Below are 21,210 nucleotides of genomic sequence, written 5' to 3' on the forward strand. Positions count from 1 at the left end.
CTCCATCAGACTTGCTTTGTTTCCATCAATAAAACATTCCTAACTTAGAGCATGTCCTCCTAATAAGAGCAACTGAGCAGGTTGCTACTTGTAAAGCTTGATACTCTTACCTTTCTTTATGCTGCAATCTCATTCATATATATATATATATATATATATATATATATCTTTGGAAGAAAACCCTATTCAACTAAACAGGACTTCCTTACAACTACACATGGATAGGATTGTGCTGTGAATAAGTTAGTTGTGTGAACAAGTTGTAAGATGCAAAAACATCAGTTTGCAACATCCATGTGGTAGGGAAGCAGCAAAGCAGAAAAGAGCGGTGCCAATACACACTTGTTGAATAACTCACTCTTGTTTGTTTGAAAGTTAACGGCGATGGATGATGCCCATTCAAGTAATCATACATTCATTTGTTTATGGCCTTAAAATAAATCGTTTAATAAAGCAACCACCCTGGAGTCTTAAAGGGGACTGTACAGAATTTATGAGGCTGATTCATTCTGGGTTTTTTTACACTAGTATCAATGCTCTGCTGAAAAATATTTCCTGAAAACTATATCAATGTGAAAGGTAGGATGGGTATGAATGTGGGATGTGGGGACCTCATGGTGTTATTTGGACTGGGATCCTCAAGGATTACCAGCAGATAGTAATGTAGTAGCTAATCTAAACTTTCCCTAACTTAACTGCAACAAAATGGAATGCTCTCCACAGAGAGGAGGTGTCTGCTCCTACCAATCACATTAATTTTTTTGAATGACATAACTATTGAAAGGAAGGACTTGCATTGTAATACTAAATGGAACGTGTTATTTTTACACTACCATAGCGGATTTCAAACCCTGCAGTTCCTTGGAAGCTTATTGGGAGTTTCTTCATAAAAATAATGGTAATGGCAAACAAGTTGTCCCAAAGACAATGTATCTACCAGGAGCAAGCGTAGCCTCACAACGACTCTGTGGCAGCCACAGAGGGCGTCCGTGACAGGCAAATCTACATGAAAAGGATTCTTGTAGAGTAAGAACTACCTCGACACCTTTGTGGTTGCAGATCCAGTTGAAGTGTCCAATGCATCATTGCGTTTAAATCTATGGGATAGAATCATAGAATCATAGAATAGTAGGGTTGGAAGGGGCCTACAAGGCCATCGAGTCCAACCCCCTGCTCAATGCATGAATCCAAGTCAGAGCATCCCTGACAGATGGCTGTCCAGCCTCGTCTTGAAGGCCTCCAGTGTGGGAGAGATCAGTTTCAGGATCAGTTTCAGCTTTTGAGGCCTGAGGATGTGGACTAGCTACTCATGGAGACTTGGCAGACCACATACCTTCTTGAGCCCTGCCCATCTGGACTGGTTTGAGCAAGCGGGGGGTGGGGTTGACCAAGTGGATCCAGGTGTGCTTAATGCTTCTTTTTGAGTGAGGGTGGTGGCAGCTCAGTTCCAGGTGCTCTTGGAGGAAAAGGATGATCTAGACCTGTTCTAATCTGGTTTCAGGCCTGGTTTGGGGACAGACTCAGCCTTGCTTGCTCTGATAGATGACCTTTATCAGGAGAGGGAGAGAGAGAGAATGAGAGAGAGGTGGAGTGCAACTGTGTTGATTCTCCTTGATCTCTCACCAGTTTTTGATACCATTGCCTGTAGTATCCTCCTGGACCAGTTCTGTGGGTTGAGGGTGGGAGGCATTGTATTGCAGTGGGTTTGCTCCTGCCTTCAGGGCATTAGGTAATTGTGTATTGGCCCCCTGGCATTTTACCACAGTGTGCTGCAGGGTACTATCTTGTCCCCAGTGCTATACAACATCTATGTGAAGCTCTTGGAAGCAGTCATTAGGAGATTTGCAGCACGATGTCATCAGTATGCTGTTGTGACATGTGATTCAGGGGTGGCTGTGCAAGTCCTAGATCAATGCTTGGAAGCAGTGGTGGTCATCTGGATGAGGGCCAATAAGCTGGAGATGAATCCTGACAAGATGGAGGTTGTGTGGGTGGGCAGTTCCTGTGCCTGGAAATTAGGGGGGTTGACTGTTCTCTCCAGGGTTACACTTTCCCTGAAGGATCAGGTTTGCACTCTGGAGGTACTCCTCAAACCATCTTTGCAACTAGAGGCTAGGAATGCATGGACTGTGTAAAATCTACTCAGTCTGTGTTTAGCAGATTGTCAGGCACCTTTTGTTCTATCGTTCGCTCACAGATGGATGCGATTATATTATTGTCATGCGGAAGAATAGGCAAACAATTACGTAAGAGGTTTCATAACAATTTACATGATTTACCTTAGTACATAACATTTTGTGTATTGTCCCTAGGGATGTCGTGAGCGTCCAGTTGGGGCTCAAAGCCCGGCAAGAAGTTGCCTGTTCCCCCCCCTCCCCCGGACAGCAGCTTGCAGACCTGACCTCTTGCCCGACTCGCGGCGTGTTGAGTTGGGCAAGAGCTTGGGTGCCCGCTCCCTCAGCAAGGAGAGGGGAAGAAGGCAGCGCCTCTCCTCCTTCCCCCATCCTTGCTACAGCAGCAGTGGCGCGAGAGAGGCTGGTCATTTTCCATAAGTTTTCCTGGCCTTACGGAAAACGACCAGCTAGTCCCTTGTTGCCGCCACTGTAGCAGGTGGGGGCGGAGGGAAGAAGGAGGCACCTATCCTCTTCTCGCCCCACACCTGCTGGAGGCCAGGGCAAGAGGCTGGGGGCTGGTCAGCCAGGCCATTTTCCTGCACTGGCCCTTGACAGCTGGCGCAAGGAAGAAGGGTGACGGTGGCACCCCAGGCTCTCGCCCTGGCCTCCAATAGAGAAGGCCAGGGAGAGCAGGTGGGGGCTGGACGCTGTCGCCCTTCTTCCCCGTGCCAGCTGTCAAGGGCCGGTGCAGGGAAGGAGGGTGACAGTGGCACCCCAGCACTCTCGCCCTGGCCTCCTCTAGAGAAGGCCAGGGCAAGAGGCTGGGGGGTGGCTGCACCGAGGCCCTCCTTTCCTGCGCCAGCCCTTGACAGCTGGTGCGCAGAAGAGGGGCAACAGTGGCACCCCAGCGCTCTCTCCCTGGTCTCCTCTAGAGAAGGTCAGGGCAAGAGGCTGGGGGGTGGCTGCGCCGAGGCCCTTCTTCCTCGCGTTGGCCCTTAACAGCCAGCGTGAGGGAGAGGGGCAGCTCGCAGGCAGGCAGGGCAAGCAAGGAAGCTCGCCGGGCAGGCCCGAGCTGCACAAGCTGCGGGGGACAGTTCGTCAAGCTCCCCGGTCCTGGACAGAGAAGAGATGGTCTCGTCCATCCGTAATTGTCCCCCATTCCATCCAACTTTTCTTCAGCAGAAACTTGCATATATTCCTATGAATAAATATGTGTAAATTTCAGGAAAGTAAAAAAAAAAATCCAAAAGTCCACAGACTCCTCACAGCTTGACGGGATCACTCCACAGTGGATTCTGCGGGTTGGATTCATAGAAATCCAAGCTCATTTTAGTCCATCTTGAATTTCTCCAGCATCCCTACTAGAGGATAAGGTGCACTCAGTGACTAGGAGTGCCTTTTACCAGCTTCACTTGGTAACCCGCTATGGCTATTCCTGGATAGGGATAGTCTGGCCACATGGCCCATGCACTGGTAACCTCTAGATAGGATTACTGCAATGCACTCTTTGAGGCTTCCTTGAGACTTGTCCAGGAACTGCAGCTAGTGCAGTTAGGTTGCCGAGTGGGGCAGTGTATTGTGAGCATGTTATGCCTTTGCTCAAAGAACTGTGCTGGCTGCCAATATATTCCTGGTCCAAGTTCAAGGTGATGTTAACATAAAAGGCCCTAAGCAGCTTGGGATGAGGTTCTCTGAGGGAGTGCCTTCTATTTCAACCTGCCTATTCATTGAGTTCTACAGATCAGGGCCTCCTGGTTGTTCCTTCATCTGCACAGGTACATCTGATGGCAACCAGGGAGAGGACTTTTTCTGTTATGGCACCCTGCCCTTGGAATTCTCTCCCACTTGCAGTGCTACAACACTGATGGTGTTTTGGTGGTTTTTAAACCAGGCATTTGCTGGTTTTTTATATTTCACTCGATCAATTTTCTGTTTTTATTGTGGCTGGTTTTATTTTAATTGTTGTTTATTAAATTAAGCAGGGGGTTGGACTTGTAGGCCCCTTCCAACCCTACCATTCTATGATTCTATGATGTCATAATGAAGAGCAGTATACAAATATTTTAAATATAAAGGACCACTGCAAATGTAGAATGTTTAAGTATCTGTTTTTTTAACTAAAATGTTACATACAAGAAGTATGTATTAACAAGAATGTTACATATAAGAAGAATGTAACAGTTAGGTGTTTGCAGTCATATGTATCATGCAGGTACACTTGACAGGGAATCAGGATTGGTTGTGACTCCCTGGCAATCCAGGCAAACTGCTGTATAATGTGTGAAATAACTCTTTCACACTGACAACTATAGAAAATGCTCATGCACTCCCATTTTGCCCCCATCAACTAATATTCCCAAGAAGCCCAGATTACATCCAGCATTTGAGCAAAGTATTTTATCTCTGATTTGTTTGCTCCCATCATTACCATAGATTCCAGTTTTCGTGTTAGTAACTAATACTTCTTGCTTGAATTCTCCATATCAGTAAAAAAAAAAAAAAAGTTCTCCTGAAGGCCTCATACACAATATGTGTTTCTCTCTGCTGCTGCTGCTGCTGCTGCTGCTTCCTCCTCCTCCTCCAAATAGTGGAGCAACCTTCCATCAGCTCAAAGAAAGAGAAAGAAAAAAGAGAAATGTCTAGGCAGAACATCAGGCCTGAATTCATGTAAACTGTAATAAAAATATTGCCTTATTAGGTGACTGAATGCCAGCATCACTGTTTCTTGCAATGCTGCTTGTCTGAAGAAGTTAAACATTTAGAATCTGTTTTATTTGAACTGTCTTGCCAAAAAAACAGGCCTTTGGACTTTTCCTCTTTGTTACAAAGGACTTCAAGCTAAACATGTGAGTCTAAGGGCAAGACAAGATGAGGACCAGAATAGACAAATATTTGTCACAAATATGTTAAATTCATATATGCTAATACGCATCACAAAAAAGGGGGTTAGGAAAACACTACCATTTTGTAAGACATGCCATAGCTTCCATAAACAACAGATCACTTAGTGTTTATTTATGTAGGGTGTTTTCCATTGGTATAAGTTGTTTTTTTGGCCAATGAAACATGTAAAAGTGCCTGTGTTCCTTCCAAGTCAGATAATAGAGTCATGTGAGATTTGGGCTGTAAACATAAAAGGAAGCAGTTATACTTTATATAATATGATTTTACCCCCACCCCTTTATTTTGCTTAACTGTCACTGGGAGTGAAGTAAGTAAGCAGATCAAAATCTTATTATTTAAATGAAGCCAGGAATCTGATATCTCCAATATAAAGAAATCCTGCTTTATCCACACAAGGGGTGGCCAAACACTGATTTGTGGGCCACATGCAGTTTGTGAGCATGGTTCCCCAACAATTCAAGGCAGTGGATATCAGCTGAAGGATATCAGTGAAGCAGCAGGAGACATATGTGCTTGTCCCTTTCCACTCCTGGTTCTTTGCCACATGTTGGAGTCAAAGCCAGTGACTCCAACTAGGTAATTTTAGACCCAGGACTTAACGGTCTAATGGGGGCAGGAGGCCTTTAGAAGGCCATGTGTATTACTTTGGTTGTGAGGCACACAACTAACATTTCTCTTCTCCTTTTCCTGGCAATTCATGCTTCACAACTGGTTCTACACTCCTGATACAACTGGTTCTACACTCCTGTTCCTGGTCGACAGCTGGTTGGCCACTGTGTGAACAGAATGCTGGACTAGATGGACCCTTGGTCTGATCCAGCATGGCTCTTCTTATGTTCTTATGATACATTAGAGCAAAAAACAAAAACACCCCTATTTGTTAACCTGATTAAAAAAGAAAAACTCTGAACATGTGTAGTTTTTCACTTTAAACTCATAGGAGGCTGAATGTCTGCAGCAGGGAGCCTGCTCTACTTGGGTAGGTTCCTGCTGCCCTTTAGAACTAGGTTCTTAAACCATGTGGACCCCTTCATGATGTAGAGACAATTCTCCACTGCAGAATTACCTCTCCACCATGTGGTAGCTGACAGACTTGACTATGAGACCATCATGGAGGGAGCAGGTCCAACAGGCTCATCCCTACCCTCCCCCTGATGTGATTCTAACCGTGTGTGTGTGTGTGTGTGTGTGTGTGTGTGTGTGATGACTGAGGAGGGATACTGTGTTTTTGGAAAGGCAACATGTAAGTAGGAAAAGGAATGAATCACTCCATCAACCAGTAATCTGGGATAGTAGTATGCTGGCCAGGAACTCCCAAATCCCTGCCCAACTTGTTACCCTCCTTCACAGGATGCAAGGCTACCCCATAATACCTTGGACCTGGGATTTTGCTGGGGTGAGGGAGACACGGTTGTAAGAGGGAGATGCAGCATTTGGAGAGGTTGTTGGAGGTGGAAGACTAGCTGAGGTGAGAGTAGGAACAAGGCAGCAGAGTTGGGGCTGTGGAGAACTGCTGAGGAGAGGGAGAGAAAGGGACTGGCAATGGGATGTTGAAGAAAGAGATATCATTTTACGAGGAGGAGAGTTCTAGGGAACAGCCAGTGACAGAGGTAACATGATGTATGGCCCCTTGGATATATGAAAACATTGGTATGCAGCAGCTCTTATGCTTATGAATATAGCCACCCCAGTATATAACGTGTTACATTCGTTAGTCATTGGGATACATTCCTTTCAGAGTAGTTGTATCAGCATATATCTCTGAAGGATTTGGGCCAAAGTCACCAGTAGCACAAAGACCTGCCTTGCTTCAACAGGATGTGGGAGTTGTTACTGATAGACCATGTGAAATGTTACATTACCCAAAGTGTGGGAGAATGTTTCTCTTTTCCATCCTGGTTAAAGGAGAAGGTGGGGGTGTCTTTCATTCACTTTGCCCTTGTTTTGCTCCCACGCTGATTACAGAGCCAAGCCATGGGCCTGCTTTTGCTGTGGGGGCCAAAATAAAAGCTGAGCCATTGGAACTGACTATAAACATATGAAAAGTAAACTTCATGGAAGAATATTTTTTAAAAAACCTGCTGGAGCAGTAAAAAAATATTCCTATGGTATTCCTATTGGCTCTTTTGCTTTCCTGGCTCATCCTCATTTCTGGGCCCAGGACAATGCCAGAACCAGCCACCCATTCAGTTGAGGTTTCAGCTTTTAAGAATTAATTTCCCAGCTTCTTCAGGAAAGACCATTCTGTGCACTCTAGATAAATTGATCCTGGTGCAGAGAAGGCCAGCATACACATCATTGGAAACAGGGGGAGAAGTTACAGCTCTTGGCTTTGGGAGTTTTCCTGGAAAAACTCAAAATTTCACCTGTGCCTAGCACAAAAGCCAGTGGGCCAAACTGCCTGGGCTTTGGGGGGGGGGTGCAATGCCCTCAAGGGGGGCTGGGAGTGTTGCATGCGTGTGTGGAATCAGGGAAAAATTACAGCTCTTTGCTTGGAGAGTTTCTTTGGAAAACCTCAGATTTTAACTCCGCCTAGCACAAAAACCACTGGGCCAAAGTGTTTGAAATTTGCAGGTGGCAGCCTCTCCAGGGGGGTGAAGAGGTCCCTAGATTTCATGCCTGTATCCTAAAAACGGGAAAAGGTCTGACCATCTGTGTTTTCCCATGCAAGGCAATGGGAAAACACCAAAACTGCATGATCCGGATATTTGAATTTCACTTTGGAGTCAGATCTGAGTCGGATTGGAGGGGGTCCGAATCTGTCCGAGGCAGATCAGGGTCACTTCGGAAGATCCAAAGTGGCAACCGAAGTGGATTGGGGGGTCCATGCACAGGCCTATTTATAAGTGTCTCGGATGGAACCAAGGAAAGCTGGTGTGATTCAGAGCGGCTTCGTTTTAATAATGGAGAACATCTTATCATTTGTTTAGTATTCTGAACCAATGCTTCTGACCCACAACAGAAGCTTCCCTAATGTATTGCATGGCCTGCCCTCTACAGGCAACCTGGAGGCACAGAAAATGGCTCCTTTCTGGCTGCACTTTGCAGAGAAACTTCTATTTTGCAGCCCCTTCTAGCAGATGCCCCTTCAGTGCTGCTGGAATGCTGATGGTTGAGAGGGAGGAAGTGGAAAAATGGTGGCAGGGGAGGGAAATGGCTGGCTGAAATCCTGAACAGGAGCACTACACACTGCAACACTTTGTTATGGTTCCTACTCAGTTCTGGTTCTAGGTTTTTGAGAGCCCTTGGGGGGAGGGCACCCTCAATGGGTCCCCTCCCTCAGCTAGTCTACCTTCTCAACCACCCTTGTTGTCAGCTGCTATTGCTCTTCATCCTCTTTCTCATCACTGCTGTCGCTTGCTTACTTGACAGGCAGAGAGTCAGTGAGGAAGTAGGCTGTGGCATCTATTGTTCCTCCTTCTCATGAACACTGTTGTCTGGGCCAGAGCGAGAGGCAGGTGAACAAGCAGGCTGCAGTGGTGAAGAGGAGGAGCAACTCCAGGGGGTCCTTATCAGTGGGTCCCTGCTGGGGTGTGGGCCCTCAGCAGATGCCCAATCATGCCTACCTTTGATGCTGGACCAGTTCCCACCGTAATGGACTTTGAGTGTTCAATGTAGATTGTATTCTTCATTCCCCCTCACTTCAGACATGAGTAGCAAGCCACTAACATTCCCACCGAACAGACAGGTAACTGCCTTCCAAACACTTGACTGTCATTTTTTATATTTTTAAAATTAAATTTCAGTATCAGTTCTTAAGTTTGCAGGAGCCTAAATCAGTAAAGAGCTAGCTGCTAGAAGAATTGTGTAGAAGGCGCTTGTAAGTGCTGGTTAGAAAAGTTAGTTATATACAGAATGCCACCTTTCAGGCCTGAAGTTGCTCAAGACATCTGAAAAAAATATTGGACAATGCCAGAAACTTTAGCAGTGTACAGTGATGGGAGTATTGTACTGTAGCACCCGTTACAGTTTTATTTTATTTATTTATTTAAACATTTTCTTGGCTGCCTTTCAGTGTAAAAGCCCTCCCAAGGCTGCTCACAGCATAAAATACATAAAATACATAATACAGTTGATTCCTCTTGGCATTTCTGACACTAAAATAACGAAGGCCAGTTTTCTCAGCCTTGTGACCATAACTCTAAATATTCACTAGGGCAAAATTATCAACTGAGATGGTCAAGAGAAAATCCAAATATTTGCCTTCTGCTCCATAGACCTTTGCTCAATTTTAATCATGAGCAGCAGCAGATATACATGACTGCTATAAGACTGTGAATACTGGAAATATGTGGGCAGGGTCAAACTTACACCCAGGGAAAGAGGTGTGTATAAGGACACACTTCCTCAGAGTAGGAGTAATTCACAGGCATGTCATATTGTAGAGGCAGCCATGTTAGTCTCTTGTAGCAAACACAACAGAAGAGCCTTGTGGCACCTTCAAGACATGTAACAAATATAACATATAACAAATATAAATAAAAGTAACACTGTCTTTAAAGAACCACAAGTAATTGTGTTATTTTCTCTCATAGAATTGTGGGAGTTGATTACAGAAAGGCATTCTGCATGTACTAGAGGCATTCACCTCTGTGACTTTGCATTTTCTTGTGCTGTGAAGCATTGACTTCTGTAACTTCTGTGACTTTGCATTTTCTAGACCAAATATTGAAACTGAAAACAGTTTCTGGGACTGAGCATGGGGAAGAATTGGCTCAGATTACATTTTGCCTTTGCAGGAAAAAATAAATAATTCTGTTAGATCTAAGTATATAATATGGTAGAATCAGGTAGATCTATACACTTTTTAAAGAAGTGACCAGACCAAGATATTCATTTATTGTAAAGTGTTTTTCATAACTTCAATGATAGCTCATGGAGAGTACTTAAAAATTACAGTGCAGGAAAAGTGTTGCAAGTATCAAGTATTTTCGATATCCCAATAACTTAAATTTAGATGATGAAACTCTCACAAAGGCTGAATTTAACATGGAAAAGATAGTTTTCCTAAGGGTCTCAGTTCAAGAAAAAAACCCTACTTTTCTTATAATATTACTGCTGAAATTAAGAGCAACAGAGATGTCCTCCCACTCCCCCAAAAAACTAGAAACGTAAGTGAGGCTTTTGAAACTCCCAGATTTGGATGAACAGATTATTTGGTTCTGAACCAAGTTACATTTACTTTCCATGACTATGCTTTAAATGTCAAGTTTCTGCTGAGATGGAGTGGAAGAATTTTATACATGAATACTTATTATTATTATTGTTGTTGTTATTATTATTATTATTATTTAGCCTAATTCAGAACTGTGCTACAAATAGATATGGAGAGACATTATAGTAAGGATATGATAAGGCTGTGATTGCATTCCTGATCAAAAAGAAGTAAACATAAGTTTGGAGCATTTTGTTTCTAGTATGTTTTTTGTTCACAATGCATTTCCAAAGGATCAGCCCTTATGAACAGCATTATAGTCCCAGAGGAAACCACAGAGCTAAATGATTACATCTGTGAGAAATAGCCTTTTTTATTCAGCAGGCCAGGAAAGCATGCGTGAATGAAGGTATGTTGAAATCATGAGCATTCCATTAGGCCACAAGAATGCACCCAAACACTGAAAGTGCTAGTAAATTCTAGATGATCAGCTGAACGTTAGGTATCCTCTGAAAACACAAACAAATAGCAGCTTTTGGTTGTCAGATACCCTTAGGTTTTGATGCACTATAAAAAGCATGGGTATAGGAGACCATCTATTCTGCTCCAGGCTTGAATTCAAACATTTTTTCCTCAACTTTGGCTGTTGGGTAGGGATGTTGGAGAAATCCATTTGGGGGCTGGAGTTCAATGAGTTTTCCTAGGCATGTCCCCACCCTGCATACTTTGTTTCAGTTCTTGCTGAAGCACCCAACTCAATCTGCAGTGAGTCTGACCAGTTCATGGATTTTCTGGGATTTTTATGTCACACCTTTAATGGTAGCAGTGAATTCTAATGTAGATGGACAGCACTGGAATCGCATGGCCATGTATCCTACTTTACAGAGTCCTCTAGTGGAAGGGCTGTCAGAGGACAGCCCCTCTGTTCAAAGACATCTTCTGTTTGAAGGGCTGTTCAGTCCACATCTGGTTTAAAGATCAAGAACAATAAAAAGGGACAGCAAGTGGACCTTGAAGTTGCCCATCAACAGTTAGAAGCACCCAGACAGCAGACTGAGCAGGCACACAGGGCTGAAGCCATCCCTGCTTGCATGACTGGACTCCCCCTTCCTCTCCTCCCCCTGCAGCCCCCTGCACATGCCCCAGATCTGCTCTGGAAGGTCCCTGATTTAGGGGAGTGCTTGGGGGCTGGAGCAGGGAAGGCGAAATGTGTTCTACTAACAATTCCCTACCGTTGGCTACAACCCACAGTCTTCCACACTAGGGTGAGATGCATTGTATTTGTATTTAAATTACAGTCATTATTTCTAAATTTGCATGAATACATATAAATTAACTTATGCACATGTTAATCACTGGCCTCTTTTTGGGTGATACATTTCCCCTTTCTTGGTGATGCACAACTGGCCACTCTATGTTGGAAGGAAGGTGTAATGGTATATCTCCAGACTCTGTTTTCCTTTGGCCTCTTGGCTAACCTACCAGTCAGTTGATCAATCCATAGGTCACAGCTTTATTGCTCTTTCTTCCCAGCAGCATCATCCTGTGACCAAGAACTTCAGTCAGCATTAGAAGAAGCTAAACAACCCCAAAAAGATAATGTGTTCATCCCAGAGTGTGCTAATGGTGGCCTTTACAAACCAGTGCAGTGCCATCCTTCCACAGGATATTGCTGGTGTGTCCTTGTTGATACAGGACGCCCCATCCCTGGTACATCAACAAGGTAAGAGATTTTGCTGAGAGACGGTTATTGGTATTTGAAAACATGTCTTGTCTGTTGATATAAGATGCTTAGTCTTATATCAACAGTCCATTTTCTAAGGAACAGGAGTGACTGACAAAAACACCAATAGGTAGGAATATGTTGTTGTTTGATTAGTCTTGTGGCTTAACAACATCCATAATATTACGGTATGACTAACATATTGAGAAGCCATCATGTAAAGCAACCCTCACCTTCAGACAACTGCCAATTTAATTTCCTCATAAGAAAATCTCAAATGGCATTCTTAAAGTGACTGTAAGACCACACAACAGAGACTATAAATATTCTCTCACAAAGCAGCACTATAACAATTAACATGCACTCCAAATATGACAATATTTCCAAATTTAATAGGTGCATTCAAAATTTCACAATATCTGAACTTAACATTTGCAGTCCGGACTTTTAAAAGTTTTTAATTCAGATTGAAGTGCTGATTTTTGTAATGAATTAATTTTTATTCTATTGAAAAAATGTCCGTTATCAGTAAGAGGTTAAGGGTATCATCATGGGCAATTAAAATCAATGGAAAATTTGGAAATTTTGCCACTGATATTAATAGAATAAAGACTGCATACTTACTGCCCAAATGCATCCCTCTCTCATAATATTAGAACCTGGAGTCATCCATGAAGCTGATTGATGGGAGATTCAGGACAGATAAAAGGAAGTACTTCTTCGCACAGTGCATAGTCAAACTAGAATTTGCTACCACAAGATGTAGTGATAGCCACCAATTTGGATGGCTTTAAAAGGGGGTTAGACAAATTCCTGGAGGAGAAGGCTATCAATGACAACTAGTCCTGATGCCTCTATGCTACCTCCAGTATCGGAGACAGGAGGATGCTGTTGCACTCATGTCCTATTTATGGGTTTCCACAGCTGGTCAGCCACTGTGTGAACAGGATGCTGGACTAGGTGGACCTTTCATCTGACCCAGCATGGCTCTCCTTTCGTTCTTATGCCAATTCTGACTGGATCACCATTAGTTTTAATGAGCTGAATCCAGGTTTAGTCATACTTTGAGCAGACCAATTAAACTCAGTGAGACTTAAATCCCACTGATCTCAATAACACTACTATAAATACAACTAATTCTGGCTCCTACTAGGGATGGGTGAACTCCCCCATCACTGGATTCCCTCCAGTTGCCTGACCCTGGCGGGAGTGCAGGCCAAGCTGCAAAATGGTCCACGGGCACCTGGTGAGAGCTCGTGACTTCTTCTTTTTTCTTTGCCATGAGCTGTGATTTTGCACAAAATAGCAGGTACAGCTATTTACAGAAATTGTGATTTGTGCAAAATTGCAGCTGTGAATAAAGGAATTTATGCTAAATTTCAGGTGTGAATGGTCTTAGGTCATATATGCCTGCAATTTTGCACAAATCACACTATTTATGGCTGTGATTTTGTGCAAATCACAATTTCTGTAAATAGCTATACCCGCAGTTCTGCACAAAACTGCAGCTCATGCCCCACCACCACCACCAGGAGGAAACCACAAGTTTGCCCCACTTGGCATGTGCTGAGTCAGGCAAGCTCAGGGCTCTGTGAGCTGGCTTCTGAGGGGCCGAGCTGACGAAAACTCACTGAGTTTCACTCCCAAACCAGATTCCTCCAACATCCCTAGATCCTACCAGTGCATGTATCAGTGTCAGACCAGTGTGCTATGAGAACAGAGACTTCAGCTTGGACATGAATTCAAATCGCACCTCACTCCTGGGCTTTGTGTATGGCCTTGTGCAAGTCACTACCTGCCAACCTCAGCTCCCTACTGTAAAACTGGAGCAACATCCACAAACCTCACAGGGTTAATGTGAGAAGATACAAGATTGAAAATGCAACATATAGCAGTCAGAAGAAGAAGGAGAAGAAGAAGAAGAAGAAGAAGAAGAAGAAGAAGAAGAAGAAGAAGAAGAAGTTATATCTGCCAGCATTCATGTAAGAAAAGAAATACAGCCTCAGAAATGTTTCCATTATTTCCCAGAAACAGTCCCCACAGACCATTTTCACATGATTAACTTCAATGGAGCAACAGTGTTGGAACCAGTAGAAAGGAGAAATGTATTTTTAAGATGTTGTTAAATAGTAAGTTGAAGTTCATGAATTTCAGCTGAGCCAGAAACATGGTAAAGACTTGCAAACCCTCTTTAGCAGATGCAGGCAAAGAAAGTATCACTTTCTAAAGGAAACAATATGGGCTTGGCTTCTTTAGAAATACTCTTATGGAAGCTCACCAGAAACCAAGGCAGCATGTTTAGTTTGATGCAAGCACAAACGGTTTGAAGGATAGATCATTCTCCCCACCCCCCTGCCCCGATACAAAACAATGTTTTTGGAGAGTTACTTTTAGAAAACCAGAATTGCCATTTATTGTTTGAGATGAATTTCAGAATTTCAATTGGGGAAGGGCTGTAGTTCAGCAAAAGGTCCTGTGTTCAGGCCTTGGCATCTCCAGGTAGGACTGGGAAAGACCCCTGTCTGAAACCCTGGAGAGCCACAGCCAATTAGTGCAAATAATACTGAGTTAGATGGACCAACGGTCTGATTCGGCATAAGGCAGCTTTCTGTGTACCCTCCTCACACTTGCTATTTCTTTCTGTAAATAACAGCCTGCACTCATGACTAAAACAACAAACCCTCCAAAGAGTTTTGTGGCACCTTAAAAATGTAACAAATAGTCTTTAACATGCCACAAGACTATTTGTTAGATTTTAAGGTGCCAGAAAATTCTTTGAAGGCTTTGCTGCAACTGACTATATGGCTACCCTTTGGTTATTCCTGCACACCGCAGGCTTTCAGTCTTTACTGGGATGGGCTTATTGTCAGTAGTTATTTTCAACTTGGCAAACAAAGTCTTTGACTTATAAAGTCATTTAACTGGCCTTGAGATTATTCATTTGCTGTCTAAATTGCTCCTATAGCTAAAGAATAATTCTTAGAATTGAAAAGGGCTCTAATCCCCCTTTCTTCTGAAGTACTAGTTCCCCTCTACTCGGTACTAGTTCCCCTCTATCCAGCACTGGTTAGGCCTCATCTGGAGTACCGTGTACAGTTCTGGGCGCCACACTTTAAGAAGGATGCAGACAAGCTGGAGAGGGTTCAGAGGATCAGGGGACTGAAACAAAGCCCTATGAAGAGAGACTGAAAGAACTGGGCGTGTTTAGACTTGAGAAGAGAAGACTGAGGGGAGATATGATAGCGCTCTTCGAGTACTTGAAAGCTTGTCACAGAGAGGAAGGCCAGGATCTCTTCTCGATCATCCCAGAGTGCAGGACACAGAATAACGGGCTCAAGTTACAGGAAGCCAGATTCCAGCTGAATATCAGGAAAAACTTCCTGACTGTTAGAGCAATACGACAGTGGAACCAATTACCTAGGGAGTGGTGGACTCTCCCACACTGGAGGCATTCAAGATGAAGCTGGACAGCCATCTGTGAGGGATGCTTTGACTTGGATTCCTGCACTGAGCAGGGGGTTGGACTCGATGGTCCTATAGGCCCCTTGCAATCCTACTATTCTATGACTCTATGATCCTCATTTTCTAGGCCTTTTCCTCCATTCCTCCTGTATATTTTCATGCAATGCATGTGTCTCCAGGAGCACTTCCATGAAGTCTTTGCACTCTTGTCTGATCATATCAGCTTTTGATTAATCAGCTTTATTTTAAAAAAATACATTTCTAGCCCTCCTGACTGTGGAGAGCTGCCCTACTATACACTGCAGTTTAGACACTTGCTGCAGTTGCTGATGCATCTACCACCACTGCTACTCAAAAACACAATGAGTAAAGGGCCCAAAGAATGACCAGAAGGCCCATGATGTGGTTCCATTGCCAATATTAATAGGATATGGCACTGATGGGAATCATATACATATTATTCAGAGCTTCTAGATACTTCTGCCTCCTCCTCCAAATGGCTGTTTATTTGCCAGTATTGTGCTAGGTGTTGTAGGACAAGGGATGTGTGAATCAGCAAAACCTGAGCTCACCGACGTTCCCTTATTTAAGTTTGTTCTGACTTGTGTCAGTATCAGGTTTAGGGATGGTGTGGGTGCTCAGCTCAGTCCAGGAGTCCGAGAGTCACTACCCCTGCTCGCACACACACCCCACGCTCACCGAGCCACCTTCACCTACGCTGAGCCATTACCAAGCACCGTTCCCACAGTTGCCATTTTGTGGGAAAAGTGGCACCTTGGGAACTTCCCTAAATGTAATATTGCGTATATAGGGCAGTAAAGGCCCCATCAGCACAGAATTACGTGCAGTGGAGGGACTCTATTTCAAAGTGCTCCTTGCAAAAATTGGGGTGGGGGAGTCCCCCTCACCATGGGTCTTTGCAGCAGCAAGATCCATGGCAGGGGTGGGATTCCCCACTCCCGATTTTCACAAGGAGCACTTTAAAAATCTAGTCTAAGTGAATGGAGCCCCTCTGCTGCCTGTAATTTTTCAAAGTTGGGGTCTTTACTGCCCTATGTGCACAATATTAGGGGAGCAGGATGAGTTGTGCCTCAGATTAATCCCTGACTGGGCTTTCTATCTTTCTGCATTGAAATGCACTCAACCCCTCTCTCTCTTTTTCCCAGAAATAACTGGACTGGCCCCAAACACTTTGCCACCTCCAAAAGCTGTACCACGCTCACCATCCCAGAGGTGTGCCCCAGGATCCTTGGCTGTGTTTGCAGATAATGGTGTCTAGAATAGCCCTAAATTGTAAGGATCTTGGGGTACACCTTTCATTGGTGTTCCTTGCAAATGCTGTGATTGCTGTGAACTGCCCAAAGATCTTCAGCTATTGGGCAGTATAGAAATGGAATAAATATAAATAAATTGATAAATATTACATTTACGAAAGTGCTCCTTGCAAAAATTGGGGATGGGTGGGGGAATCCTACCTCCCCCCCCCCGCAATGGGTCCTTGGGACAACAGGCAGGGGAGGTGTTTACCCTACCCGACACATTTCGCAAGCAGCATCTTGAAGATCTAATATAAGTGAATTGTTCCATTCACTTACATTAGATTTTCAAGGTGCTCCTTGGGAAAACAGGGCGGGGGGGGCGAGGCGAAATACATACCCTCCCACCAAGTACTGTGGGGGCAAGCCAGTCCTTGGTGGGAGGGTGGATTTTGCCCCCCAAAAGGCATTTTCCCCCTGCCCAGCTGAAAGATCCCTCTTGATGCCTGCCGTTTAAAAGGCAAGAGGCTAGAAGGATCCTTCACCCAGCTGGGGGAAAATGCCTTTTGGGGGAAGAAGGCAGTGTGTGGTGAGGCGACAGAGGATGCCGCAGTGGTAGAGACTCCTATGGGTGTCTCCCAAGCCCACTCAACCCCCTGCTTTTCATATTTTTTAATGTCTTTGTTCTGTTCTTGTGCAAGAATGGAACAAAGACATTAAAACATTGCTGCACCCCATTTCGTCTGAGGAAGTGAGGGTGCCAGGCAGGGGGAGGGGGGAGGAGCACCCCTCCCCATGCCTGGCACCCTCACTTCCTCAGAAGAAATGGGGCACTTCCCAAGCTCCATGTAAGGATCCCTTTCTCTCCCTTGCTTTTGAGAGCTGTCAGTTTTTTGACAGCTCTCAAGAGCGGTACAGAACCGCTGGTCGGGTACTGGGCTGCTCAGCAAGCAGATCCCAGTAAGTGCAGAGCCTCGTCGAGAGCATCCGGGAGAGCACAAAGAGGGGCAGAAGCTTGGTGAGTACCTGAGGAAGCCAGGTGTGGGTTAGCCTATCCATCCCTAATCAGGTTGCAAGCTTTGGGCAGTTTTCACATGAAAATGTGTGCATATTTCCATGCACATTTCTGAATATACACATCAATTATGCACATTTTTGAAATGTAAGGATTTTTCTTCCATTGATTACAGAGTTTGTGTGCATACCCATTTTTTCATGCACATTTTTCAAATGTATGCATGCATTTTTTGTTGTGCATCACAAGGTCAAAATTGTACAGATGTCAGACCATAGATGGCATTCAGTTCCAGGAAGTATGAATTGAATAAATTGTGGTAAAAAACAAACTGAAACAAATTTCTTACCCATCTCTGTGTAGAATGTAGACTATGTACCCTAATAACTCTGGACTTGGTAAAAAGATCAGAAAGTATGAGCATGGGGTAGTGGTTGCAGTGGAGAAACTGGAGGCAAAGTGAGAGGGTGCGGGGAAGAATGCAGAGTGGGGTATCAGATTAATCTGAGATCAGGCTGTTTGCCAGATGCTACATTAGTGCAGAAAGTTCAAAGATTTCTCTTTCGTTCTTGACTTGGCTGGTTAAAAGAGGTCATGTATCAGCAATCACTATCCACTTCATCCAGAGCTTGCCATCAAAACAGCTTCTGTTCTTCTTACTCCAAAGGTGTCTGTTTCACCCATAGGACACATACTCACCTGAGCATGAAATTGCATCGCACCTTCATGGAACAACCTGTATCTGATGGGCTATTGGCCAGTTCCAGAAATGTTAGTTTCCCTCAGATGAGAAGATAGATTAAACAATGGAGGCAGGGACAATTTATTTCATTTCAGCCATTCAGTATTCTCATGGCTAGCATAGCATCAAAACACACTATGATTTGTTATCATGGCTTTGAAAAGAGCCTTTTATTACTGTTTGAATTACTTCTTCAAATTGTAACATAAAGAAAAACACAACTGTTTAACCATTCCCACCACCACCATGCGCATTTATACTGTAGGTTGTATATTTTATATTGTATATTTTTAACTGTATATTATATTGGATTTTTTTAAAATACATTTTATATATTGCCCTGGTGTTGTTAGGTGAAGGAAGGTATAAAAATATAATCAATCAATCAATACAGTATGTTTATGTATTATATAATCTCTCATCCCAACATGTATATCCATACCCACATTTAACAACAGACATATATAGAGCAAACAGGACAAAAAGTAGGGTGGGGGAGAAAAAAAACAATTGGGATAAAGAGCAGGTAATATGGTGTTAGTGGATGGAACACCAAGCTTAGCTATTCAACAGAATCATTCATGTGTAGCAGATAACTACACTATCCACCAAGTGACCAGATAGAAAATGGAATTGCCTGGGTAATACTCAATCAAATGCTGGAGAAACCATATTCATCATGTTGAAGGACTAGGTTCTTTACATTATTGAGTCCAGTACTACTTAAAATGTCATCAAGCCAGGCAGGAACACATGCACACCCACACTGATTTTTGATATTGTCACATCAAGCTGCAAAGCTGGAATTTATATATTGTCACTCTCATCACACCTTGCTCGGGAGAAGTCCATCACACAATGGGACCCTTTAGAAAGGACCGCTCCATCTGGGTTCCATAAGGGATGGATGGATCAGACTATTGCCAGTCTGTGTTAATTTTGCACATGCCCCTTCATAAGTCCCTTCCATCCCATTTCTGCATTAATGTGCAGTTTTTAAAAACCTACATTCCAATAGAAGTACATATTTAAATGCATATTTGTACACATATTTTCTCACAAAATACTCATTGATAAATGTATTTCATCCTAAACAACACAGTTTAAAATGCATTTGGGTACATTTTTTGAGCTAAGAACTGCATCACAAAATTCAGAGAAGTGTAAAATATGAAGGACAATTACACTGTGGCCTGCACATTAATCTGGAAGGTGAGGATCAGGGCATTTCACATCAAAAGTCACAACGGTCGATTCCTCAAGCATTGCTAGATTTCAGCTTGTGAATTCAAGAGTCACTATGTGATAGGAAGATGTGCTTGTCTAAATCCATAGTGCATTCCCCGCCTACTTTCCATCCATCCACTCAGTTGTACTGCACTTGAAAACTGGAAGGAATCTGCCAGGAAGGTGTGTTGCAGATAAATATGAAGAGCAATGAAGTACAATCAAGCTATTGGTTTGGGGTGTTTTTCTAGTTACTGTGGCATCTGTGACGTTAATTCTGACATCAGTGTACTTCAGGGGTAGGCAACATGGTGCCTATGGGCAACAATGCACCCCCAGACACCTTCCGTGGCACCCACCAAGGTGGCTTACCCCTCCCACTTCAAATTAAACACACACACACAACCACACACACACACACATTTTCTTACTGGCAGGTTTTGTTAGTGCTGAAAACTGGATTCAATGAAGTTGTTTAGTGTGTTGGGCTCAAATCCCACCTCGTATTCAGTCTTTGAGGCAGGTTACTTGTCCTTTGCTGTGCCTCCCATATCAGCCATTTTGTGGTGGTGCCTAGTTTCTTAACTTGCCAAATCTTTCCCCAGGCCCCCAAAATCACCTAGCCCTGGTTTAGCTAATGTAAGTCATCAAACTGTTGCAGTTTATAATGTGTTATCAAACTGTTGCATCACCATGTAGTTGGTGTTAGTTTAATGGCAGGCTCTATGCCATCATACTGAGCTGAGGTATTTCCTCTCTGCACTCATTGTGTATTTGAGATAAGCTGTTCTTTAAAAACATTTGTAGTGGCCTTGTTCCTTGTAGGGGATTATGTTGCTCTTAGTTGCTTGGCATCATTATTCCGAATTAATTAGTAATCAGTTGATGGTTAACGCATCTGTCATTCTTATTTCTTACACTGAGGTTTGCAAAGGAAAAGTAAATCTCACAGCAACTGCAAGTGGATCAGCTATAACACTGATACCCAAATTGCACCTGGTAACAGGATTAAAGTCTCATTTCCTTTTATTGCCTGTGAGTCTCTTACAGTTCCATGAGCTCTACAAGTGATAGAGATGCATATAACACAGAGCCATGGAAAGCTGTGCATCTTTAAATCCATCCTTTGGGCAATTTGTTTAAGCTTTTATCTGTGAGTAATACAGATACATTCTCATGATGAACTGCAATGGTAGAGTTCCAGATTCTGGACATTTGGATCTCCTTTGCATGGTCACTTATGCCTCTAAAGATACAGGGCTTGCATGTTAATATGATCCCTGTGATCTGTAGATAACTAGTCTGATAAAATACAATAAATTCTAGAACAGTAGCCAGCAAAGAGTGTGTGGCATTTTAAAGTAGGGATGGGCGAACAAGCAGGTTCTAGATCACAATGATCTCCAAACATTGTCTCGCTGCTCGTTTTGTGCCTGATTCCTGTTCATATTTGCGACTGCTGCTTGTGCCGTGCAAACAGGAAAATTGTACAAATCAAGCAGTGCTCAAATGTGAAATTTGCACAAATTTCCCAATTTGCACATATTTCCTAATTTGCACAACTTTTTTCCATAGACTAAAGTGGGGCTGATTCAGTCTACAGGGAAATTTG

The 21,210-nt window shown here is 43.5% G+C and overlaps 1 protein-coding gene across 2 annotated transcripts in view; it reads left to right on the forward strand.

The window, feature by feature from the left end:
• SMOC2 (SPARC related modular calcium binding 2) overlaps positions 1-21,210 on the forward strand; it is a 201,631-nt gene that overhangs the window by 132,187 nt on the left and 48,234 nt on the right. Inside the window, exon 8 of one of the 2 annotated variants that reach the window (XM_084828048.1) lies at positions 11,707-11,896. In XM_084828048.1, coding sequence (XP_084684174.1) covers positions 11,707-11,896 — 190 coding nt within the window. The remainder of the gene's footprint in view (positions 1-11,706; positions 11,897-21,210) is intronic. The other variant, XM_084828049.1, reaches the window with a different exon arrangement.

Source organism: Heloderma suspectum, chromosome 1 (assembly GCF_057233095.1).
Source record: "Heloderma suspectum isolate Gila_16-S chromosome 1, 16-S_ref, whole genome shotgun sequence".
Lineage (NCBI taxonomy): Eukaryota > Metazoa > Chordata > Lepidosauria > Squamata > Helodermatidae > Heloderma > Heloderma suspectum.